This window comes from Eubalaena glacialis, chromosome 9 (assembly GCF_028564815.1).
Source record: "Eubalaena glacialis isolate mEubGla1 chromosome 9, mEubGla1.1.hap2.+ XY, whole genome shotgun sequence".
Taxonomy (NCBI): domain Eukaryota; kingdom Metazoa; phylum Chordata; class Mammalia; order Artiodactyla; family Balaenidae; genus Eubalaena; species Eubalaena glacialis.
The window spans coordinates 6,173,509-6,199,038 of NC_083724.1; the positions used below are offsets into that span (position 1 = coordinate 6,173,509).

The following is a 25,530-nucleotide window of genomic DNA, read 5'->3' on the forward strand; positions in this document are numbered from 1 at the left end:
CTCCACCCCCCACCTATTTCCAGTTTTCATTTCCTCCCGTTTTCATGCTCCTTAGCACCTCAGGGCCTGGGAGCCTTCCCCAACCTCCTGTCAATGCCTGATTCATCCAGTCTTCCATGAATTTATTGATCTGCTTTCAAAGAATTTTCAGTGTGTACCACTTCTTGGTAAAAAGAGTTCCATACGTTTACCAAGCATTATGCTAAGTTGTGTTATATATATATACTTTTTTTTTTCTTCAATTCTAAACCTATCTTTAAGTCAAGGTTTTGGTGAAAAGAATATGAATCTCCTTTTGCTTACACTCCAAAAAGTGTAAAAGCCAAAGACAGCCTTTCTCAGCCTTCATTTGTGTCCATTTACGGTGTTTCATACAGGATCCCTAACACACCCCACATACTAATTTCCTTGGATTCGATGTTTAATACATATTTGCTAAAAGATTAACTGAAATACTCTTCTTAATTCCAACTGAGTATGGTGATCAGAAATCCACACGGCTTTCCAGGTCAGACCATAAAATTTTCAACCTTTTTTGTTAATTCTCATCCTGATAATCCCAAATATCCTACTTGGGTCTTGTATCAGAAACTCAAAGGGAGGCCATCATTTTCTAAGTCTGTGGGTCTAAAACCGTTTTATCCTTCTGCTACAGCATATGAAATATGGCGCACTCTCACTGGGTTGCTCACCCTTGGCAGTGATTCTCAAGAACGAGAGCATCACTATTCTAAACATGGTATGGATTACTACTCCCTAATGCATTTCAGTGATTTGTTGTTCAAATGCCTAAAATATTCCTACAACTTGTTTCCTTTCGGGTGTTTACAACCATCATTTGGATCACCTGGCCCTCTCAAGTTTCCTGACTTCAGGCTGATTTCCAGTACCGAAACAGCCCTCCGATCCTAGTTAACTAAAGCTCTTGTAGGATAAGTGATGAACCCTGGCTCTGCATTAGGCAAGCGTGGACCGCCTTACTAGTACAGCGAGAGAGGGTCTTAAAAACAATAACAACAATCTGGTTTTCAGCCCGCTTGTCAAATGCGGCTTTGGGTAAGTTACTTTCCGAGCCTCAATTTGCTCCTCTACATTAACAAGTACTTCGTAGGGTTGCTGTGATAATTACCAGTGCCTGGCACAGTAAACGCTCAATAAACAGTAGTTAGTACCACTACTCGGATCACCACATTAAAGTAGCTAGGATAACTCAAGAGGGTCGCACAAGACCAACAGGGGACGCGGAAACCGCATTCCGTGGGGCTTTCACGCCAACTGCACGGCAGAGCGCTCCAGGACGCGGTAATGCGAACTCTGAAAGCGGCAAATTGTTCAAGCAGGAGGCGCTGGGGGGGGGGGGGGGGGCGGGTCAGCGGACATCCGAGCTTCCCGGGTCAGCGGGGCTCCAAGGCAACACCGGAACTAAGGAAGGGAGGGAGGCCCCGGCCAGTGTCTGACCTTCATCTCCCGCTCGGGGATCACGGCATCCATTTCGTCTCCCATCGCGCCGCCCTCAACTGGTCAAAGCAGCTACCGCAGCTGCCCGCGTCCTTGCAGACACAGCCCAGGGGGCTCGCAGGCCGACCTCCTTCCCTCAGCTCTAGCGGCACGCAGACATGACGCACTTCCGGCGCGCTTTGATGACATCACATATTTCCGGCCGAGGGAGGCGGAGGGACCATCTAAAGTCGCGAGCCCTTCTGGCTGCCGCCTCCCATTGGCCGGCTCTGAGACAGTAGGGGGCGTGGCCCGGGGTCCGTGCTCCTGCGCCCGGGGGCGTCCGGGTACAGCCACCGCGATTTCAGGTGGAACGCGCTTGTTTCCTGTCGGTTTCTCACACTGGGAAGTGCAAGCGCGCGTCCTCCACGTTCGTTTCGTTGAGACTTCGCAGTAGTCTTTGGATGTAGGTGGTTATTAATAGTTCCGACTTCAGAGGAGTTGGGAACTTGACAGATATTTCCAAGGGGTAGCTTCTGAGAAAGGCTTTAGAGGAGTGTGGAGGAAAAAGGTTCTCAGAAAGTTGGGGGGCAGGGTTCTCAACACGGAGACCCTTACGTGTCTGAAGGCTTAAAGGGTCCCCGCGATCAGCTTTGTTTACTCGTTGGAGTAACAAGCCTGGAAACTGCGCAAAGACATCCTAGTCACCTAGGGGTTATCATTGCCATTTAATTGATGAGGCAACTGGAAGCACAGAGAAGTTAAGAAAATTCCCCAATGCCCCTCAGTCAGAAAGTGGTGAAGGCTGGATTCGAATTCAGCCTTGCTGATTGCTGGCTATTACACAGTCCTACGTAGAGATTTTTGTAGTGGAATTATATTATAAATGCTCTAGGACAGAGATTCTTAACTTGGAGCCCATGGGTCAGCCCCGGGAGGGGGGGGGTGTATTCTGCCACTTACTATTTGGTTTTCAGCAAACTGCTTATCTGCTCCAAGCCTTCTTCTCATTTATCAAACTAGGATTATATAATAGAACCTTACTCATGGGGTTGCTGTGAGGAGTAAAGGCACACAGGACACATTCAGTCGTGTCACTATATCAGCTAGCTCTTCTGAATTTGCTGACCCCAGAACCACCCTCAAAATACACCAGTCAAGACGTTGATAAGTTTGTCTGTTTTATTTCCAGTCCAGTACCACACACACTCAACACGCACACGCACACACATACTGCATCCACTTGAACTTGCCCGACACACTCCTTCCTTTTGAATGGCAGGGACAGAGCCATACTCGGCAGTCCCCAAGCTGCTGGTTACATTAGTTAGATTTGGTCTTTCAGAAAGAAGACAGCTGAACTTCTAGAAGCTGAGCCCTTAGCCAGAGAAGTAAGAGTCCTAGAGCTAATAGCCACAACCTGAAATACATGCAGACCACCCCCTCCCTTTCCAGGAATCACTCTTGAGACCCTCTCCCTCTGAAGTTGAATTCCAAATGATGAAGGAGCTGGTAGAGTTTCCCAGGACACTCCCCATCCAATGAGAGAACTCTTTCCTGCCCTTTCTAGAAGCTAGGGACACACCCACTTGCTCTCCTCCCTTAAGGTTTCCTGCAGTCTTGTAAAGTGTGTATCCCGCTGAAATAAGCCTAGTTGGTTCTGTCCTCCTGTCTGAGTGAGGTACAGATACACTGACTATGATGGGTAGTCAAGGAAGGCATTACCTTGCTCAAAGGTCTCAGCCTGTCCCAGAAAGGAGAGGCAGTGGGAAGGGGTGGAGACAGGCAGTTGCTCATCTAAGATCTCAGGGGGGGAAAAAAAAGGCAGGGGAGGGAGAGGGGGTGAGATTTTACATTTACAGGGTGCAATGTTTTGCTGGGGTTTAAACTTCAACTAGGCTTATGCATCTGAAGTACCTTCTTAGGCTGAAGATCAGCCTGTCATGGCCAAATAGTCTTATTCCTGAACTGGTCGAGACCAGTGGATTAACCCAACCTGGCCGTTTCCCCATCCCTTACCTGCTCCACTCCCTCCAGCTGCTGTAAAGTCAGCTCCTTGGGCCCTTGATTACGGGTCAGAGGAGCCACAGGGAGCTCCCACGGGCTCCAGCGCCCCGCATAGCTCTCCGCTTCAGGTTTGCGAAGGCTTCTCCAAGACCCTTGCCCAGTGCTGGGCCCAGTTAGGCCCCCAGGATTGCCACGCAGTCACCTCATATCCTCCTCTTTCCTAACATTCATCGCCTGGGTCTGACTTCCCCACTAGACTCTAAATTCCATGAGTCTGTCCATTTCACTACTGGGTTCTTAGCTCTTGGCCCATAACAGGTGGTTAATAAACATGTTCAATGGATGAGTGCATCTAAGTCCTGAGTGGGCAGGGGAAGGGACTCCAGAATACAGGTAGGGTCAAGGCTGGGGTCCCTGCTGATGCTACCTCGGAGGCACTGGGAAGGGTGAATCCTGGCCCAGGGCCTTGCCCACGGGTTGACCTAAGAGACTGCCCCTCTCCGCCCCTTCCCTTGTTTTCATCACTGACTGAGGCAGCCCAGAGCAGAGATGAGGCATGGGCAGGGCATCTGAACACCTGGGCCCCAGTCCAGATCTTCCATCTCCAGATTAACCCCTGACTTTGGGCAAGGCACTTGATCCCTGTGGGTCACCACAGTTTTCTCACCTGTGAACTGAGAGGCCTGGCCCAGCTAACCTACAGGGTGGATCAGGGCTCTAAAACCCTAGTCCATAATAAAAAACACAGGTGACCCCAATCTAATCCCCAAGCTCAAGGTTTTGAGTGATTTGGAAACAGAATGATGAATTAGAGAGACATTGGACATGGCACATGTCAGGACAAAGTTGGGGGACTTAAAGCTTATAATAGGTTGTAAATAAATACCTGTTGAATGACGGAGTGAGTGAATGAATGAATGAATGGTGTAAGGAAGGTGTGAAGGCAAATGGGGAAGCAAGAGTCAGGTTTCAAGCAGATTGGGATCAGAAAGGCAACCTATTCTCAGCTCCTGGCTTAACAGTGGTGCTGCCTCTCTTTGCCATGAGCATTTAAGTCCTCATCCTCCTATCCTGTTGCCCTCAACATCCTCCCTAAAAGGTGGGACTAGACTGAGCTGAATCCCCTCCCTCAAGGCCCCTGGATCCCCTCTGCCTCTGAAGCCCCAGCAAGGGTCAGGGGGAGCTGCACCCTTCCTCTGAGCTGCCTGTAAAGGTGTGGCCAGGGGGCAAGACTAGAGGATTCCTCTGGAACCTTCTTGAAGGGCTCAAATTCCCAAGTCCCTCTCCTTCTCTCCTGTCACCTCACTAAGTCTAAGACGAAGTGTGGACTGAGAGGGGACCAGCTGAGGAGGTGGGACATTGCGTGGCCACATCCTGGCCCACCCAAGAGCACTGGAACCACAGAGCTGTCCGAGGATACCCTAACGAGGCCCTGCAGCCTTATCCTGACTCCAGGGTCTTCTGAAAGGGGCTGAGGGCCTCACCAGGGCCAGGCCAGGGTACCAGGACTTAGCTCAAGTGACCTGGAAGGACGAACAGTACCACCTTCAAGTGTGGGAATCACAGGCTTCTGGTCTCCCTGTCCTGGCCCTGCCCCCTCTGGTTTTTGGTTTAATGTCAGCCCTTCTGCACAGGGAGGGGAGACGCAGGGAAAAAGAGAAGGAGGAGATCTGGACTCCCCAACCCAGAGCCCCTTTAAGGCAGATAACTTGTGCTATACAAAGACTCTGACTCTGCAGATGAAAAAACAAACGCACAACGACCAAACAGAACAAATAAGACACATCGCAATGAGTCAAGAAGGGCAGTGAGATCAGGAGGGAGGAATAGGAGTGGGGAGGGTGGGGAAGGTCCAGGCGGGGGTCCTCAGGGCAGGCTGGCAATGTCTCTCTCTGGAGGGGGGCCAACTGGCTTGGGGCTGCTCTCGTTGGCTTTTCCTTCAAACATCATGACTCTGGTTCAGGAACGGAGAAAAAAAAGAAAACACAAAACAGGATCAGGACTCCCTTCCTCGTCCAGGGAAAGATCATCCCAGCCCTCACGTCTGCAGGGTCCTCCACAGAATGCCCTTGCATCCACTCTCCAGCGAGATTTTCCCAGAAGCCCATGCGGCAACTCCACGGAGGGGGCTGCTAGTCCCATTTTACAGAGGAGAAAACGGAGACACAAAGGGGCAATGAGACTCGTCAGAGTCACACAGGCAGCCCGAGGCAGGACGACACTCACTCGAGACCTCGGACTTCTAGGTCCTGCGCCTTCCCCTGAGCACACTGCCTGGAGGAAGCAGAGCTCGGCTGGGCCGTGGCTCTGCTCAAAACCCCTTCAGGTCTTCAAAAACCTCCCACTAGTCTGACAGTAAAATCTGGGCAGCAGAAGAGGATGGGGGTTCAAAGTATAGCCTCTGGAGGGAAACTGCCTGGCTTTGAATCCCAGCCCTACTCCTTCCCAGCTGGTGACTCCTGCAAGACACCCAACCCCACCAACGCTCAATGTTTCCAACTGAAAGTGAGGATGCCAAAAGCGCTTGCATCCTGGAGCTGTTCCAAGTGACAGTGCCCTTCTCCCTCTGTACTCCCTCCCTGGGTGGGCTCCTTCAGTCCCCGGCTTTAAATCCCATCCAAAGTGTGATAGACGGGCTTCCCTGGTGGCGCAGGGGTTAAGAACCCGCCTGCTAATGCAGGGGACACGGGTTCGAGCCCTGGTCCGGGAAGATGCCACATGCCGCGGAGCAGCTAAGCCCGTGCGCCACAACGACTGAGGCTGCATTCTAGAGCCCGCGAGCCACAACTACCGAGCCAGTGTGACACAACTACTGAAGCCCACACGCCTAGAACCCGTGCTCTGAAACAAGAGAAGCCACCGCAATGAGAAGTCCGCGCAACGCAACGAAGAGTAGCCCCCGCTCACCGCAACTAGAGAAAGGCCACGCGCAGCAACGAAGACCCAACGCAGCCAATAAATAAATTAATTAAAAAATAAAATTAAAAAACAACAACAACAAAGTGTGATATAGTCCACAATGGCTTACCTCTGAGCTCCAGATCTGCACAGCCAGCTCCCTCCTCAACCTCTCCCCTTGCGTGTCTAGGGTCTCTTCCAATTCAATACATCAAAACTGAGCTCAATTCCCACCTTCCCCCCCGCTCTTTTCTCAAAGCAATCAGCACCATCACTCAGTTAACTCAGACCCCAGAATTTACAACCATCAGACTCCTTGTTTTCCTTTAAACCTGGAAACAACCCTTGTAGCTCTACCTCCAAAATCACTCCCAACTCTGACAGCCCCACCTCCACTACAGCCTCTCCAGCCTGAGAGACTCATTTCTGACTTGCACAAGTGCACGAGCCTCCTACCGGCCTGCCTGCTGCCACTCTTGTCCCCACTGCAGTTGGAGGGGGCCTTTTAAAAGTCAGCTCCTAGCTTAAAGTACTCCAATGGCATCCCTCCACGGTAGTACAAAATGCTAAATCAACCGTGGCCTACAAAGCCCCACATCACCTGGCCCCTGCCCATCTCTGTAGACTCATCCTTCACTCACTGCACTCCAGGCACACTGGCCTCTGTGCTATTCCTTGAGCATAAAAGCACAGTTCTGCCACAGGGCCTCTGCACTTGCCGCTTCCTCTGCCTGGAATGCTTTCCCCTAGATATTCACATGGCTCATTTCTTCACATCTCCCTTGCGCAGAAGGTCAAATGTCACCTTCTCAATGAGATCCTCTCTGCCCACTATCCCGCCCCTCCCTATTCCTCTTGCCCACTTTATTTTTCTTTGTATTGCACTATTGCAATCTGGTGTTTTGGTCTTTTGTTTGTTTTTGTCTGTCTCTTTCCATTAGAATGTAAGCAATTCATGTGTCCCCAGCACCGAGCATAATTCCTGGCACATAGGTGGTGCTTAATAAGTATTTGCCAAATGAATGAATGATAAATCTAAGGAGTCAATATGCAGACTAGATGTATCAAATTGGAAGTGCCCAATACATAGTAAATGTCCACTGAATCTTAGGTGTGGTTTTTAATAGCATCACCACTCTTATTGCTACCACCTGGCCTCTCAGGTGCAGCATGATCTGACCTGGATGGTTTTCCCACCACACCTCCTGCCCATCCCTCCCTACAATAAACACTCCGACCAGACCAGCCTGAACCGTGGGCTTACCAGCAGGTCACCCCGCTTCCCCCTTTGTAAAATGAGACAGGTATATTTTACATTGGTACATTTGAAGAAGTTAATCTTACAGATACATACCACTATATATAAAATAGACAAACAACAAGGATTTACTGTGTAGCACAGGGAACTACATTCAGTATCTTGTAATAAGCTATAATGGAAAAGAATCTGAAAAAAACATGCATATGTATAACTGAATCACTTTGCTGTACACCTGAAACTAACACAATATCGTAAATCAACTATACTTCAATTTTTTTAAGAAAAAGTTAATCTTATCGCATAAAAGCCAAGCGAGTGTCCTTTACAGCTTGAACACATACCATGGGACTCTCCAAGGAATTTCTCTGCTGCTCTCCAGTGGGGAAGTACCCGCAAAGTGTGATTTTGGCCACCATACACTAGGTGTTTGCCATCAGCCAGGTACTGGGCTAGACTCTTTATATGTATTATCTCATTAACCCTCAGGACAACACTTCATGCAAGATATTTATGACCATCTCTGTCTTGTAGGTGAAGGAAAGTAATTTGCCCAAGGTCGTTTCAGTAGCAAGAAATAGCATCAAAATTTGAACGATACCTCCCTTTAGAGCCAGTTTTTGACTCTGTTATGCTCACAACAACCCCATGGGGTGGTACAGTCACTCTACAAACAAGGAAGCTGAGGCTCAGAAGGTTTCAGCAGTGCATTTATCATCATCGTCACCATCACAGTCGGCCACTTACCGAGCACTGATTCTACCAGAGGTTCTGCTACAGACTCATTTTGCCTGCAAGGTACATATTAATGTGACCATTTGACAAATAAGAAAATCATGTTCATCGAAATTAAGCATCTTGCCCAGCAGATCACATAGTGAATTACCTCCTGGCTAGGGACTGGCTGAGGTGCCCGAGCCAGGAGCCTCTCCACACACTATGACTTTGCCTCCAGAGGCCCCAGGAGAGGTGGGAGGTACTCACAGCTTGAGGACCGCCGACCGTTTCCCCAGCATCATGTTCACAAAGTCTCGGTAGGAGATGGTGTCGCTGACCCCGCCCGTCACCTCCGAGATCATCTTCTTCATCTCCAGGTGGGTCTTGGGGACCCCAAGCTTCTCCATCATCCTCTTTAAAGACATCAGGTCTGCCGGAGGAAAAGCAGAGCCGTTAAGTGGAGACAGGGGGCCAGGCTGAGTGGGGAAGCTCCCCTCTGGCACCCCCATGCCCAGAACAAGCCCGGCAGGAGAGCCCATCCCTGGAGACTGCAGTCAACAGCTTTTCTCCTCCAGGGAGAATGAGCCCATCACATCTTCCCTGCTCTCTGCGGAGGCAGTATGGACTAGTGGTTAGGGACCTGGGCTTCTAAAGTCAGACAGACTTGGGTTGGAACCCAGCTCTGCTATTCTTGGCTGTGGGACCTGGGGCAAACTACTTAACCTCTCTGAGCCCCTACTCCCATCAGTGGTAAAATGGGTTGATGGGATCATCTGGAGTGAGGATGCACCAGAAGCACCTGGCACACAGCAGGTGCCCAGGAACACAGCCTCTCTTCTTCATTCTGTTGTTCTCTCTGCTGCTGCCTGAGGTTCAGGTGACCGTGAGCCTGCTGTTCCAGCTACCCGGGAAGTCACGGCCCAGTGAGGTGGGGTCAGGGAGTTGGCCTGACCCAGGCATCAGGAGTTACTTTCCAGGGCACGGTGGCAGCTTCTCCCCACCTGCCACTCCCACCCTGCGGTCCTGGGCTCCACCTCGCTGGAAGGGAGAGGATGCCAAGAATATCCCGCAGAGCAGGAAAGCCAACAAAAGAACAAAATTCAAGAAAAACAAGGGAGGCACCAAAGTCACTACACTCTGAGGAGTTGCTGCCTCTGACCTCCTGGCTCCCAAGATCTGAGGCAATTTCCTTCAAATTGTTCCGTGAACAATGGGTCAGGTCAGCAAAGGACAGAGGGAGTGCGGGTGGGGCAGGGGGCCAATTTTAGGGTCAGGGGAGTAGTGGGCCAGCTCACCGGAGAGGCAGGGCCGGCACGACTGGTGCCAGACCCTTAGGTGCCAGGATGTCCAGGACATTTCAAAGAAAGCTGGGCAGAGTTCTACAGGAAGAAGTGAAAGGTCTCCTACACGCTGCTGGCCAGACTCTAAATTGGCAAGACCTTTCTGGAAGGCAATTTGGCAAGATGCTTCAAAAGCCTTTGACCCAGAAGGTCTAATTCCTGAGATTTACTCTAAAGAAATAATCAGCAATTGTGGACAATGATTGATGTACAAAGACGTTCTTCACAGGATTATCAATAAGAGTTAAAACCAAACGTCATTGAAATGGGTGATACTAAGGCATTGGCTGAATAAATTATAGTCTGTCCCCAAATGGAATATCATGCAGCCATTAATTATATTTTTTAAAAAATGAATTATATGTCAAAATACTAATAATATATTGTAAAAAATTTTAAAAGGAGGTTCTAAAATGGTATCGAACAGTGTTTGTGATTAGAACAAAGAATGGAAGGATATAAACCAAAATCTTTATCACAGTTATTTCTGGGAGGTGGGATTGTGGTGATGTATTTTTGTCTTTGTGCTTTGCTGTGATTTCCAAAACATTTTATGATGACGATGTATTCATTTGATAACCCCCCCTTTTTTTTAAGAAAAAAAGAGATAAAAATATTCAAAAAGGAGAAAAATGTGAGAAGACAGAGGAGGCGGAGAAACGCTGGAGGGAGAACCCACTCGGAAACCACAGGCTGGGATCTGGGCCATGGCTGCCACTTAATGACCACATGCCCCAAGCAAGTCCTTTCACCTTTCTGAGCCTCGGTTTCCTCATCTGTACAATGGGAACAATTAAACTGGCCTTGACCGTGTCATAACACTACTGGTGAAGGTCAAGGTATGGTCATGAACATAAGTGCCATGGAAAAGGTGTTTGTCACCCCTAGCGCCTGGACGGCAGGACACAATAAAGGTCTGCTGGAAGAGAGGACCAACGTCCATGGAAGCCCCTTGTCAACTGCAGGACAGTGTTCAGATGGAAGGACAGGCTTGGGGACAAGGGAAATGCCAGCCCCCTGGGCCAGGGCGGCAACAGCCTGAGCATCTCCAGCCCTGGGCTGGGTGGCACCTCTATCTTGAGTCCCGGGAGCACCTGGGGTGGGAGGCTGGGGTGTGGGCAGGGAGCTGGGGTCGGGGGGAGGGAAGCAGTGGGGAGAGGAGTTTGGGGGGCAGGGGATCCAGGGTGAAAGGCAGACAAGTTCAAGGCCAGCTTGGCTGGCCTGGCCCATCGGGGAAGCTTCAGTGGGTGCTTGTCACCCTCAAAATAGAGCCCCAGGCCGCTCAGCCATGCAGGTGAGTCAGTGGGGTTCTCTGGACGCTCACACCCGCTACCCACGGAGCACTCTCCCCCACCCCACCCCCCGGCTCACCCAAGGCCTCACTCACCAATCTCGCCCTCATTGTTCAGGTCAAACTCCATGTACTTCTCTGGAAATCACAGAGCAAAAACTGGCATTAACTGGGAAGCAGGGTTGCCCCCTGCAGGGTCCCAGTGACTCCCTTGAGGGCAGTTGGCTGGGTCCCCAGGGTGCCCACACCATCCTCCTCACCCCACGTTGGAGTCTTGACACAAGTCCCGTCATTCCTCTGGGGAAAACCATTGTCTCTGGGAAAAGGGCTTGCCCACCTGCATCACTTGCTCACAGGCACCATGGAGAAAGGTGCCCGGGGGCCACTCTGACCCTGTACCAAGAAGGGCAGCGGCTTCCTCCCAGGTCCCCAGTGTGGGCTGGCTGCATCCGAATCGGCTGTAAAGTGACTGGAATAAATTCCCGGCCCTGGAGATGCAGATCCGCAGGATTTGGGAAGCAGACTTGGGAGGCAGAAATTGGTGTGTTTTCAGAGTATCTCAGGTGATTCAGATGGGCAGCTGGGTGTGAGAACCCCCAATTTAAGAAGTCCCTGTAGTTCTGAACTTTTGGTGGGGGGGTCATGGCTACCACCGAGAATCTGATGCTCTCTCCGGAGAAATGCCCACAGACCTGCCCTTGACTACAAGTGGCACATACAGTGCCCGGGGCGCAGAGACCCTCCCCGCAAACCTCACCTAGAAACTTTGAGTTAAACCTCCCTGATCAAGGGGTCAGAGCAACGAGCTTGGTGTCTCCTGACAAGGCAGTGGGTGCAAACAAGTCGTGTGGCCTTGGGTAGCCACAGGGTCTATTCTGCACTAGCAGCCAGCACGAGAAAGCCAAGGTCCTCCCAGTGACCCTTGAGCCCAGGCTTGCCACCCCTCTGCCTGGCATGTTCCTCCCAGGCATTCTCAGGGCCCCTCCTCATGCCTTCAGGGCCCCCTAGCCTTTTTAACTGGGCACCGTCAGTCACCCCCGCAAAGCACCTGCTACCATCTGACACACTTTCTACTTCCTTGCTCTCTCTTCACCACCCCTCCCCCACTAGGACACGGGCTCCTTTGGCCAGGGGCCGTCTTGTGTGTTCTCCGTTGTGTACCCAGGCCCCAAATGGCCTGGTGCCTAGTAAGGCTCATTTGGAGATCAAATGAGTGAATGATTTGAAACCTCCGTAGTCCCTTTGCTTCCAAGGTAACCTCCTGTGGTCCCAGGATGGACCTTTATCCTACAGTCCAATGAGGACAAGGAGAATGGTCGTTAGACCCCTGGGACCTCTGTCCCTCCTCTCAGAGTCACCTCTGAAGAGTGACCCTATTGGTATCCAGAGAGAACGGAATGGACTGGCTGCTCCTCCTTTGCACTGGGAGGGGGAGGGGCAGAGGGATGGGGGAGGGGAACCAGCCCGGGGTGGGCGTGTCTTTGTTCTAGTTCTTTTTTCTTTTCTTCTCTTCTCTTCTCTTCTCTTCTCTCTTTCCTTCTTTCTTCTAGTTCTTTCCTTTCCTTCTGTCTTTCGTTCCCTCTCTTTCTCTTTCTCTCTCTCTCTTTCTTTCTTTCTCTTCCTTCCTTCCTCCCTCCCTCCCTCTCTTCCTCCCTTCCTTCCTTCCCATGTAAAAAGCACCATTGTGTAACGGTCACAAGCAGGGGCTTTGGAGTGAGACCAATATGGGTACAAGCCCCAACTCTGCCATAGGTGAGCTGTGTGACCCCAGGCAAATGACCCCACCTCTCTGAGCCTGAGTTTCTTCATCTGTAAACTAAAGCTCCAACCATCTCCCTCCTGGCTGGATTGGGATGAGGCAGGAAGATCGCAACCCTGAACACAAGGTCAGCGCTCAATAGATGCTTAGCCATTGGTGTCCTGCCTAAGGATGGCTACATGATACGCGGTCTGAGGAGCACCGGCAGGTTCCTTGCCCGGGAGCAGGGAAGATGTCCACGCTGCCAAGACTCTGAGGGGGCAGGGGGGACGCAGCCTGGAGGATGTGGGATGTGGTCCCCCAGCGCGCCCAGGGCTCCCACAGCGCCAGTGCATCTCCCGGACAGGAAAGGTGGGTCTGTCCCACTCCTTATGTGCACAGCTCCTCTCCTTTCGAGCCGCTGGCTGAGAACCAAGCGCCAGGGCCTGGAACAGAAGGACCTTTATGCCGCCCCCTCCCCGCGCGGACTCCCGGGCCCTGTTTTCTTTTCATCCTGTGCTGCCGAGATTCAATGGGCAGAAACTCTGCCCCCTGCCCCACTGTGGTGACACAAACGTCCATTCTCCGCAGGGGCTCCCAAGATGCTCCACCGTGCAGGGGGAGAGACAAGGGCTGCTACAAAGAGCTGATTGTGTGCTGGGGCCCCAGGAGCGAGCAGGGCCTGGGCAGGGGCGGGCAGGAGCCAACCTGAGCCCTGCTGGGCAACAGAAGGGAGGGAAGGGCAGGGCAGGCCGGGGCCCGCAGGCGAGGGGCGAGGGGGCTGTGCCCCCGGGCTGGGCACCCCGTCTCACAGCCCGTCGGGAAGAGGGGTATTGTGGATGCAACACGGGTGCAGCCTGGCCCTGTGGGTGAGGATTTGTATAAGGGGTGGAGGGGCCCACCCAGCTCTCCTGGAGGGGTGGGCAGCCAGCCCCAGCTCACCTTTAAAGGCTGCAAGTTTTTCCGGCAGGTTCTCTTCATCACTGTACTTCTGGTCACAGAGGAACTCCTACAGAGGAGAGAGGACAGCACTGAGCAAGGGGTCAGCAGGCAGAACTCACCAACACACAGGCCCACTGCCCGTTGCCTCCTCTCCCGCCAGGTGGCTGGGCTTGGCCGTGCAGGGCAGTGTTAGCCCTGGCCTCCTGTCAACCCGCAGAGGCAGATCGGTATAATCCACCCCGTGGGTAGGAAGTTTGCTCAGCAGCTGGGGGTGGGGCCCAGAGGTTCTGCTGTAGAAGACTAAACACCTTCAGTCAACCTCTGAATTACGGGTGCAGGGACCTGGGCTTCCCCCCAGGGCACCCCGGCTCCAAGATCCATGAAGCCATGAGCAACCAAAGACAAGTGACTTGGCTCTGGCATTAACTTCTTAGGTATGTGACCCTGAGCAAACTGATCCCTCTTTGAATCTCTATTGCTTTATCTGCCAAATGGGTAGAACTATCATAGCTTCTTCTTGCATGAGAATCCAAGGAGAGTGTATATATGAATCTTAGCAGCTCAGTAAACAGCAACTGCTATATTATTATTATTATTAGTCTCTCTCTAGTCAGAAAATAACTGTCCATTGCTTGAGAGGTCACTTACCCTCTCACCTGTGTCCTCACCTGTAAAACAGGGCCCACCTTCCCCTCAGATGCTTGGAGAGACTCAAATGAGTCTTTTCAGAACCAGATGGAGCTGGGAGGAGATGGGAAGGGACTAACAACAGCCCCCAGAATGAAGCACTTACCCACATGGTCGCTCCGGATCTCCCAGTGGGCCCAAGAGGGAGCAACCATTATTACTCCCATTTTACAGATGAGGAAACTGAGGCTCACAGAGCCAGAACTTCAAGTCAGCTCTGTCTGACTTTAGAGCCTGCATCTATCTTTAACCCTGACAATTAAAGATGGGCAGTGAACAGGTATTCATCCGGCTTTAAAACAAAAAACTGACAATTAGCCCTTGCTAGGCTGGGCGCAGTGGCCAGGTATCTTACTCGCCTTGTTGCTAATCTTTAAACGTCCCTAGAACCTGCATTCAGATGAGGAAACAGAGGGTGTGTTCCCATCCTGGCACCAGAGTCCACAAATCCCCTCTACTTCCCTGGACCTTGCTTTCCTCATTGAGTCAACTGGACATGGCTGTGACTCCTTCATTCCTTCAACAGTTTTTGAGGGACCACAGTATACACTGCTCTGTTCTAGGCATCCAGGGAGCGGGTGAGACCAAGGTGAATAAGACAAGGTCCTTATCCTAAAGGATAATTTTAGGATAAATTTAAATTTTATCCTAAAATTACAGGAAGTCTCTGTTTAAAATGGTGTTAGGGACTTCCCTGGCGGTCCAGTGGTTAAGGCTGCACACTTCCTCTGCAGGGGACACAGGTTCGTTCCCTGGTCAGGGAACTAAGATCCTGCATGCCACGTGGCACGGCCAAAAGAAAATAAATAAATAAATAAAATAAAATAAAACAAAACAAAATGATGTTAAATGTTATCTACGTCTAACTAATACACAGTTTGAAGGCCCCTTCTGCCCCTCCCTAATCCAATTTCTTTTCCTTCCCAGAGGTAATCATTATGCTGAACTTGGGGTTTCTACCATTCTCTTGAATGTTTTTCCTATTATGACTAGGCCAACTACTATTGTAAAAAGACATCTTATAAGTTAATTTTGAGGGGTTTAAAAAAATTCTAATTCTAAATTTTGGAACATTCCATACAAATATGTACTTGTAGTTCAATAAATGATCTCTTGAATGAAAAAAATTTATCTGGGTCAATCACTCAATATGTTTCTAAATTCCTGCCGTCATTTCCCACTAAATGATGACCAAGTCTGTACTTACATACCTCCTAGGACAGGGAACTCACTACCTCTCCAGTCACTGTAAATGGAATGTAGAATGGGAGAATGACAAGAACCTAAGTGAGGATAAAGCCCTCTGGGTTTGGATCCTCAGCCCCCTCCTTACTAGCTGTCAAATGGGCTCACGGGTACCCACCTCCTCAGGCACCTACCCCTCAATCGAGACAACCCACTGCGGGCAGTTAGCACCTGGCTCGAGCGTCCGTGCTCAGTAAACAATAGGTAAAATTCCGTGTGGGGTAGAATCTGATCCCTTCCAGGGTTCAAGTTCCTCCATACTAACTCAGCATCCTTTGACTGAGTAGAAGGAACCCCCCGCCAATGTGGCTTCCCTCGCTGGGTCAGGGGGCCTCTGATAGCCCCCTTGCTTTTGGCAGGCACTATGTTATCCCATTCAACCCTCACAGCCACTGTTATTTGATTTTACAGGTGAGAACAGGAGGACCAGAGAACTAATAATATGTCCAGGGTCCCCAGGCCCTGGGGAAGCTCAGGGTTGGTTTGGAACCTGTGTCCATCAGACTCCAGGGCCCATGCCTCCAGCAGTTGAACAAGTGGAGGGCAGCTCCAGGACCCATGGGGTCCAGCTGGCTCGGCCACAGCCTCACTCAGAGCCTCATTACCGTGTGCCATGCACAGCCCTGCCTGCACTTAGCTCCACGGAGCTGGAACCTTCCCCTGCAGCCTGGGAGCCTGCCCTCCTGTCGGCTGGCTCTGTCTGTCCTTCCCTTCCTCTTGGCTTCCTCTCACAGGTCTTCTCCACTGAGGCCCCCACCCCCATTCTCTGACCAAAAGTAGGACAATTAACTCTTGTCTGTGAACCTGAGCAACCCAGGCACCTCCTGGGGTCACAGATCCCATATCTGTCCAACGGAGGTACAAATTGGCCAATGACAAATTGGCCAATTGGCCAGACTCTGGGGTAAAGCAGAAAGACACATTTCCAAAAAAAAAAAAAGGGTGGGGGAAGGTGCTAATATTGGGCTTCCAAGATTTTATTTTGCCAAGTAAAGACTTTAAATAATGACCATGGACTGTTGCCACGAGTTCAGAAAAGGATATTTCGTAAAAGTAGGAACTTCACAATCTCCGAATTTTTAAGTGGAACCCATTTAGCCTACGTTCAACTCACCACATTGTCCCTATGTTCTCTTCACTTCACCACATTAGGAACTGGAAAGCCTTCCTGGAGAGGCACAAGAACACAGGTAAGGCTCAACATCTGGGAACCTCTGGGGAAAGACCTGGGGGTCCTCCAAATTCTCAGACTCTGGTTGACCCGAAATCCCGCACCAGCCTGGAGCTTGTCTGGTAATATACACTGATCACCTCTAGGGATCCAGACAGATTGGGTTCGAGGGGTAGGACATGGTCCTGGGTCTTGGAGACAAATCAGACACAGACAAAGACAGACAAGAGCTCAGCCTAAACCGCAGGGTGCTTAATAGCCACACCCCTCCTTGGACCTGACCCCGGGACCATGCTCTCGGCAGCCCCAGGGCTTCCAGGATTATTGTCTTTTCGCTGATGAAGCCGGTTTTCTCCTTAGCACCAATCACCATCTAACATGGTACTTCATTTTTGTCCCCAACTCCCCACCCCTCTCCACCAGAGTGGGTGCCTCAGCCACCCTGACCTCCCTTCTACGCCTCTCCCATGCCAGGCGTGCTCCCACCATGGGACCTTTGCTCCAGCTGTGTGCCCTGCCTGGAGCGCACATATCTGCATGTCACCTCCTTCAAGTCTTTACTCAACTGTCACCATCTCAATGAGGCCAGCCCCATCCACTCTGCCCACTGGAGTCCCCTCCTCCACTTCCAATCCACCTTAAGATAACACCTTTTATTCCATGATGAGTCATCTCCTAACACAATTTACAGTGTAATTGCTTATTAAGGGTGTTGTCCATTATCTGTCTCCCCCTGCTGGGTTCTACATAGTAGGTGCTCAATAAATATTTGCAGGAAGGGTCAATGAATTGAGACTCAGAAAGGAGGAACAACTTGCTCATCAAGGCAGCACAGCTCACAGGTGGCTGAGTTGGGATTAAGCTCCACGGCAGAGGCTGCTTGGGTTCCCTCCCTGCAGAGAGCTGGGGAGTAGAAGTGACCCAAGAAAGTGGGTGTTGGAAGGATGCTGAGAGGAGGCAGGTCCTTGGTCACAAGACACATCCAGGAGGATGTGTTTACTGTCTCTGCCCCACGGATGCCTAGCACCCGGCAGTGCCCAGCGTACAGTAGGTGCTCAATAAACATTACTGAATGAATGGAGAAGACTGCCGTTCAGCCCAGAATGACTTTCTCCACTCTCAGCCCTGCAATGGAAAGGCAGCTTTGCAAATGCATGTGTATGTGTATGACAGAGGCTGGAGAGGCCTCAGAGATTGGAATCACATATTTCCTTAGAGCCAACAGTGACAAATGCTTGAGCCACAGAGTGACCGGGGGTGGGAGAAGCAGCTGGCCCGTTCACGTGTGGGTCGGCAGCCCTCGCTGACCCAGGGCTTGGGGCAGCTGTGTGGACCAGGGGGCCGGGGAGGCAGGAAGGCGGGTGGCAGGAACAGGAGCTCCACTGGCTGGGCTGCCGGCTCCCACCCCACCTCCGAGCTTTGGATTCCTGGTTCCTGCTCATGCACAGCCCACAGCTTCCTCCCTCCAGGGGTCCTCCCCCCATATCCTAGCTCAGCCTCGGGGCACAGCCACGTTCACTGGGCAGGTACCTTGTACCCACCCCACTCCAGCCCCCAGCCCCACCCCGCCCTGCCCTAACTCTGGGCCCCCAGGCAGAGGAGATGGAGCTAGAAGTCACTCCAGATGTTTGGAAGAAAAACAAAAACAGAAACAAAAGGAGGGCAAACTGGAGCCAGAATGCCTAGGTCCGAGCATACTTAGTGCTGTGTGAAAATGACTTCATTTACCTGTGCCTCAGTATCCTCATCTGTAGGAAAGATAAAAATATTAACCACATAGGCTTGTCCTGAGAATTACAGTATGTAAGTAAACATATCTAAAGTGCTTAACACAGTGCCTGGCACTTAGTAAATGTTAAATAAATGTTAGTCATTTATTATTATTATCGGCTAACATCTATATACATTCAGTCCACTTACAACCCACAGCTCATCATCGAGACCATCATCGACTATTAAATAGATTAGGAAGGAAACCCCTCCCCTAACTTAGGCTGGTTATGGTCGCTCTTTCTCCTTTTTGGGTATTCCCATTTGACAGATGGGACAACTGAGGCCCAGAGAGGTTGCTCAACTTACTCAAGATCACAACGTTTTCACAATTCAAGGCCTATCTCCCTTCACCATCCCAGCTCCCTCCCTGCCCCAAACATGGCCTGGCCACAGGTTTCTGGGCAAAGAAAGCCAATACTGGGAGTTACCTTTCCTCTTGGGCAGCTACAGAAAGATGTTATTCCAGAGGCCAGGGAACCACTTTATAGCCCTCTAGGGGCATGGGGGTGTGTGCAGATGGTTTATTCTAGCCCCATCCCCTCTCCCACTCCAACCCACTGTCCCAAAAGACAAGTTTTTCAGGCTGTAGAAACTGCTGTCAGGGCCTCCAGGTATGAGGGATGCAGGGGTCCCCTGGGCTCTGAGAGTGGCAAGTCTAGAGGCCTCGGTGGCCTGGTCAGTCCCTGGCAAAGAACCAGGAAATGCAAGCAGGGAGGAGCCTGGGGTTGAAAACAGGAAGCTCTGAACCAGGCAGTCACTTCTCAAGCCAGTGTCCACAGGCCAGGCCCAGGGAGGCGGCAGAGCTGTTCCAACATCCACCCAGTCACAGAACCCAGAAGGGACTCAGAGCATCCAGCTTGTTCTCTTTGTTCAACAGCTGGGGAAACTGAGGCCCAGAGGGCAAGGTCTTGATTAAACCATCCTTCCTCTAGGCAAGTACAGGGCGTGCAAGGCAGAGGGACGGGGCAGGGAGGTTGACTTGGGTTGCTGGGGTTCAAATCCCAGCTCCAGCACTTACTAGCTCTGTGGCCCTGGGCAACTTGCGTTACCACTCTGGGCCTCAGTTTCCTCATCTGCAAAATGGAATCATAAAGATAGAACCTCCTCACTGGGTTGGTGTAAAGATTAAATGAGCGAACTGCAAAGAAAGAGCCTGGCTCCTATTATACTTACTAACGGTTAGCAATTATCATCGTGCGTTTGGATCGCCCAAACTCAAGCCACACCAAGAGACGACTGTGAGCAGGGGAAGGGCAGAGAAGAGATCCACCCACAACTTTCTTTGTCCCCTACTGTGCCACGAAGTCCTCCTGGTGAGTCTTGACCCTCTGGTCATTCCTCCTCAAGGGCAAACTTTGCTTTGTCCTTGGATACCTGGCTGAACTGGCCGTGACTGGCCATCCACGGAGGACAGAGTGCACCCATCTCAGCCCTGAGGGACGGTGTCTGCAGCTGCGTGGGCTCACTGCTGCCTCTCTTGGCCATCTACAACCTCTGATGCACATCAGAGACTCCTCCCACCCCCTGAGAGCCCCGTCCAAGTGCTCATGACCAGGAGGGGCTATTTCCCCAACCAGCAGAGGTTGGCAGCCCCTGCTGTGTCCTGGCCTCCAGACCTTTGCCACCTGCCCAACGCCCACCCTGACTTAACTCTCTTTCTGGGCTGGTACCTCTAGCACCTGCTCCTGGATGCTTGCTCCTGGCCCTCCAGGCTTGCCTTTATGAATTAGCCGCAGCAGAATTTTAGGGCTGGCAGATAGCACCATCTTGGAGGCCATCCAAGGGGCTGGTGGCTGAAGCCTTGGGAGAAAACCCCAAGGACAGGCGGCACGATGCCTGGCCTGGCCGTGCGGCCTGGCTTCTGATGCAGCCCACAGGTTCTTAAAGGGCCAGGGCCAGGCCATAGATGCCCGGCCTGGTGCCTGGCGTGTAGCAGGAGCCTGTAACGTGCACCCACGAGGACAGCAGGCTCACATTCCGCACGGCAGCTCTGGGGCCTCATCCGGACTCTGCGTCCTCGCCAATAGATGGGGCAGCTGGAGAAAAACACCCCCACTGCCTACACAAATGAAGCAGACCCTGCAGAAATTCCAGCTCCAGCTTCCTGCGACACGGGCACACCGAGGTCGAGACTGGTTGGACCTGCGGGGACACTGAATCCTCAGAGGCTCACGTGGCTCCTTATCACCATCTCCCTTATAATATATTAAGGAAGAACAAGAGAGATGGGTGCCCGGCGATGCCAGCTGGGCATATTCACCTGGGCAGGGTGGCACTGCCAGTACACAGGAAAAGAGACACACCTGTGTAGTGCCTGGGTCAGGTCTCAGAGGTCCCCCGCTGCTGGGGGAGGGGCTGGGGACAAGCCTCACCCCACGTAGAGATACCCAGCCTGCCGTACCCAGTTCTTTCCAGCACAGGTGCCACGTGGGTTCTGAAATAACCATCAGGCACTGAAATGCTACAGGGAATGCTGAGTGCCCTTCATTCGACCCAGGATGGCTGAGAGGGCAGGACAGTAGCCAGAGATCCTTATCCACATAAGCAAGAGAGGCCTGTGTCACAGCGAGGCCACAGCCACCTGGTGGACAGGGGCCAGGGCGGGCCAGGGGCAGCATCTGGAGACAGAATCCCAGCTGTGTCACTTCCTGGCTGGGTGACTTTGGGCGGGTGACTTTACATGGCTGAGCCTCTGTTTCCTCATCTGTAAAATGGGAGGCTTAGTAATCCTTATCTCATGGGGATGTTTACAGACTCTTGCTGGGCATCTATCTAATCAAGTGTTCCATTGAGAGGAGTCAGTGAGATGATTTATGTCAAGTGCCAGGCCCGGAGCAAAGGCACCACTCATGCTATTTTGTTAAAGATCCTGGCCTCTGGCCGGTGCAAGCCACAGCTCTCACCATCCTCCAGGCTCCTCCTCCTCCATCCCAAGGCTAAGGGCACTCTGAGGGGCACCCACCCGGCCCCACAGCTTCCCTCTGTCCCTGTAGGAAGCTGGAGGGAATTTGTCCCGTTGCCATATAAGGCCGGCTCTGGCTGGCCCAGGGTCACCTGCCATGCCATCAGGGCACAGGGAATGTCAGCTATGTGGGGGAGTAGGAGGCACGCGCTGGTCCGGCCCGCTCCAGTGGTGCAGAGCACGCGCAGGCACACACACACAGCACGGAGGTGGGGTGGGCACATACAGAGGAGCCCCAGTCAAGCTCAGAAATGGAGAGAAGAGGCTGGGTTCAAGTGTGGCTGTTTAAACCCAGGCAATCGACTCAGGCCCTCTGACTCTCGTCTCCTGCAAAATGGGAACAGACACTCGCAGGGTTGGAGTGAGCATCCGACGAGATAATGTCTGAAGCATGCCTGGCACACGCCAAGTGCTCAGAAAATGAGAGCAAAATCTAGAGCGAAACCCCAAAAAAGTGCATTTTCATACAGTTCCACCAGGACCTTTAGGTCCACCCAAGTCCCCTTCTATTTTGACTCCTGAATCCCTTATAAGAACAATAGCCAAGACTGAGCTACCCCGCTGCCCTCTGGAAGCTGGCCCATCCCAGCGGGGAGAAAGGCCCCAGAGGAACTGTTGGCCCAGAGAAGCCTCCAGAGCTCATAGCCAGGCTGGGCTCTGCCCCAGGCAGCAGCCACTGCGGTGCCCAAGCACATACAGTGAGTCATGAAGCCCCATCCATCACGCTTTCTGGCTTCCACAGGACCACTGGGGCAGCTGTTCAGCCCAGCCCCCCAGAAGGCCCCCTCCAGTGGGGCAGTGAAGCTGCACCCCAAAGGCAGGCAATCTGGACTGCCAATGTGGTTCCCTCCAGAATCCATCCACCCAAGGGAACTTCCACCATGGCCACGGCCGTGGGTGAAACCGACTCAGACCCTCAAACACAGCGACTCCCTGAAGAGTCTGCAAGGAGCTTCAGTCTGTTCATCTCCTCTGATCGTTGTAGGGACTTAGAGCAGAGCAGGGGTCTCTGCTCCCATTTCAGGCAGGGGAAGATAAGGTTCTGCCAGACAAAGGGGTCTGGTCCAGGCTGAGCAGCCAGTCTACCTCAGACCTTGCCCCTGGGTTTCCACTCCCACACCTTTAAGTCCCAAACAAACCAATGATAGCGATCAAGACAGCAGCCAGCTCTCCTGTGTAGTTTACATAGATTATCTCAGCTGCAAAATCACAACAAACCTACTACCATCATCTCAAGTGGCTTGCCAAGGTCCCAGAGCACCCCCCTCTGCCCATGACTCTAAACTATGGTGGGGCCACCCTGACCTGCTGTGGTGGGAAGCAGCTCAAGCTTCTGGTTTGTTCCTTGAGCCTCCTTCCTCCGGGAGCCCAGAGCCTGGGTCCCAGCAACCTGACAGTAGCCCGGGCTCACACGGTGGATCTCAGAATAGCATCCAGTCAGGGAAAGGTCGCTAGACTGGACGCTCTGCCACTGGCTTCGGTGTGGCCTTGGCCAGCTGCTTGCCCTCTCTGGGCGTTGGGGTCCCGAGGTGGTTGGACACAGCCCCCTCTTGTTCACCTTCCCCAATCTCAGCGCTGTCCAGACCAGCCCCTGAGAGCCACAGCCCCTCCCCTTCCTGAGCCAAGGCAGTACACCTCCCAAAACAGCCCTGTGGCCTCACCTCCACACCCCACCTAATCCCCCCATCCCCCCAAGGGCATGGTTGGCATGGAAAGTCCCACACACTCTCAGCTCCTCTGGTCTGTCCAACTACAATCTCCTCTCCCCCATCTCCAGCTGTCTCTGGCTCGGGGTCCTCTGGCTGTGGGTGGATTCAACTGGCTTGGAACCCAGCCGGCTGAGTGGCCCAGGGGGCTGTATGAGGTCAGGGTTCCAGGCTCCTGTCCAGAGGGCAAAAGCAGCCAAGACCAAGGCTGAGCTGGCTGCAGAGTCAACTGCGGGGGAGCCCAGCAGCCTGGACCCCTGAGAACCCCAGCCAGACGTCCAGGCTCCCTTTCAGCTGTGCTCAAGATGGCACTAAGAGGCCAGATGAGGATGGCGATGAGGAGGCCAGAGTTTACCTGGAGGGACCCTGGGGTCCCCAGAACCCTCCATGGGATTCCTACGGCCAGTGGAATGAAACCAGGTAGGCTGCCTAGCTCTAGGCAGTCCAAGGAAATCAAGGAGGGAATAAAGACGGCAAGCCCCTGGCGAGAGTTATACTACAACCGTGCTGCAGCCCGTGGACCCACCTCCACATGGACTCCACCAGGACCCTGCTGACCCTCACCAGCTTTCCACTTTGGGACTCTGAGCTGGGTGCCCAGTAGCCCGGGGGAGCCTGCAGGGGAAATGTCCAGCCTTGTTTCAGTGGGCATGATTCTGCAACCAGTGAGAAGGAAACCTGGAGACATCCTCCTCAAGAAGTAATCCTAGTACCATCCATGGAGGTCTTCTCTTGTGCCAGATGCTGGACCAATCACATTACATGCCTTCCCTCATGGAGCCCTTACAGTGACCCCGGCTCTGTGATGAGAGGTCCTTGCTGGGGACCACAGAGCTGGTACCTAATGGAGACCAGATCTGAGCCCAGGTCTTGCTGTGCTGCCTTTGAGTTTCGGCCAATCCAGGCAGGCCCTAACAGTTTTCCTTATCTTCTAGAATTTAAATGGTGTTTAAGCAAAGGTCTAAAACGTCCCATTGTGTGCCTGGCAACAGCCGGAAGGATTTCTTTTTAGAAATCCACTAGAATCAGGATGAAAAGCACCAAGTCTCTAAGGCAACCTTTCCTAAAAGCCTGAGTGAGAAGGAGTTGTGTGTGTGTGTGTGTGTTGGGGCGGGGGGTCGGGGGGGGTGGTGGGAGGCAGGAGGCCAACCTTTTTTGGGTGGAGAGAGCACGGGCCTGTGAATCTGGAGCCCAGGGTTCTAACTGCAGCCTGACCCAGACTTGCTGTGCAATCTAGGGGCAGCCACCTCGCCTCTCTGAGCCTCTCTTCCTTCCCTCGCTGTAAAAGTGGGAATTACTCGAGACATCAGGGGTCCCTTCCAGCACCAAGTCCCTGCAGCTGGTCCCAGGCCGGCTCCTGGGGAGCCCGGGGCCGGTGGGCCGGGCTGGCATCAGAGCTCCTGGGAGGGCCCTACCTCCCTAGTCTATGAGTAACAACTTGCAACCCGAGACCAGAGGGCGGTGGACGGGGTGGAGGGGGACCTACCTGGAGGCACAGGGAGGGGGCTGGAGGAAAGAAATCGGGGGAAGCCCGGGTGAAGGAGAGGAAGGGGGCTTGATTTTGCGGCAGGCACAGCCGCGCAGACGGAGGTGGGACTCGCGGAGCGCTGGGAGCTTTAGGGCCGACTCGCCAGCTGCCCTCAGAGGCGGCGGGGCTGGAAAAGAGAAGGCGGCGGCGCGCGCTTACCCGGTTGATCTCGGCCAGCCTCCTCTCCTGCCGGGCTTTGAGCAAACCGAACGCTTTCCCTCCTGGAGGAGACAAAGAGGCGGCCGGGGAAGCGGGGGTCTCCCCCGGGCCGCGCGCCCTCGGCCCGCGCCCGCTTCCCGCGCGCGGCAGACCCCACCGACCGCCCCGTGCGCACAGGTGGCGGGCGGGGGACACCGGGTGTGGGCAGGGGCGCGGGACAGCGTGGGGACAGCGGCGCCTACCTTGGAACCTGTTGCTGAGCGCGACCGACATGGTGAGCACCGGGCTTCCGCCGGCTCGGGGCTTCGCGACCGCGGCGAGGACGACGAGGAGGGGCGGGCGCCTGGTCCGAGCTCGCGCGGCGTGTGGCGGCGGGACCGAGGGGCGGAGGGATGGCGCGGGCGGCCGGACACTCCCCTCCCTCCTACCCCTCCCGGCCCGCCTCCCCTCTCCTCTCCTCCCCGCCGCCCGGCATCAAAGCGGCTATTATGCTGGACGCCGAGCCCGCCGCCGGCCCCTCTGCTGGAGGACGCGGAAAATGCACGGCGCGGGGGCCGCCCGTGAGCACCTCCCTCTCCGCTCCTTCAGGAACCTCGACCAGTCCCTTCCCGCTCCGCGCCGCGGTTTCGCCTTAAACAGACCGTGGACGACCTTAGTACGCGGTTCGTGGG

General features: G+C 53.2%; 2 protein-coding genes across 6 annotated transcripts in view; both read right to left on the bottom strand.

Moving 5' to 3' along the window:
- The window catches only part of NUP214 (nucleoporin 214), a 99,157-nt gene extending 97,549 nt beyond the window's left edge, over positions 1–1,608 (bottom strand). For all 3 annotated transcript variants that reach the window (XM_061199747.1, XM_061199748.1, XM_061199745.1), the window contains exon 1: positions 1,459–1,608. In XM_061199747.1, coding sequence (XP_061055730.1) covers positions 1,459–1,503 — 45 coding nt within the window. In that variant the 5' untranslated portion in view covers positions 1,504–1,608. The remainder of the gene's footprint in view (positions 1–1,458) is intronic.
- Positions 1,609–2,605: 997 nt separating this feature from the next.
- Positions 2,606–25,325, bottom strand: AIF1L (allograft inflammatory factor 1 like). Of its 3 annotated transcripts, none has more exons than XM_061199749.1 (6): positions 25,102–25,217; positions 24,860–24,921; positions 13,629–13,695; positions 11,045–11,086; positions 8,585–8,747; positions 2,606–5,398 (listed from the first exon to the last, which is right to left on the bottom strand). In XM_061199749.1, the coding sequence occupies exons 1-6, from the start codon at positions 25,130–25,132 to the stop codon at positions 5,311–5,313; spliced, it is 453 nt and encodes a 150-aa protein (XP_061055732.1). In that variant the 5' UTR covers positions 25,133–25,217; the 3' UTR covers positions 2,606–5,310. The 3 variants fall into 3 exon arrangements, with proteins under 3 accessions (XP_061055732.1, XP_061055733.1, XP_061055734.1); XM_061199750.1 differs by lacking the exon at positions 24,860–24,921 and adding an exon at positions 16,675–16,728 and having other exon boundaries at positions 25,102–25,125; XM_061199751.1 differs by lacking the exon at positions 24,860–24,921 and having other exon boundaries at positions 25,102–25,325.
- Positions 25,326–25,530: the final 205 nt, after the last annotated feature.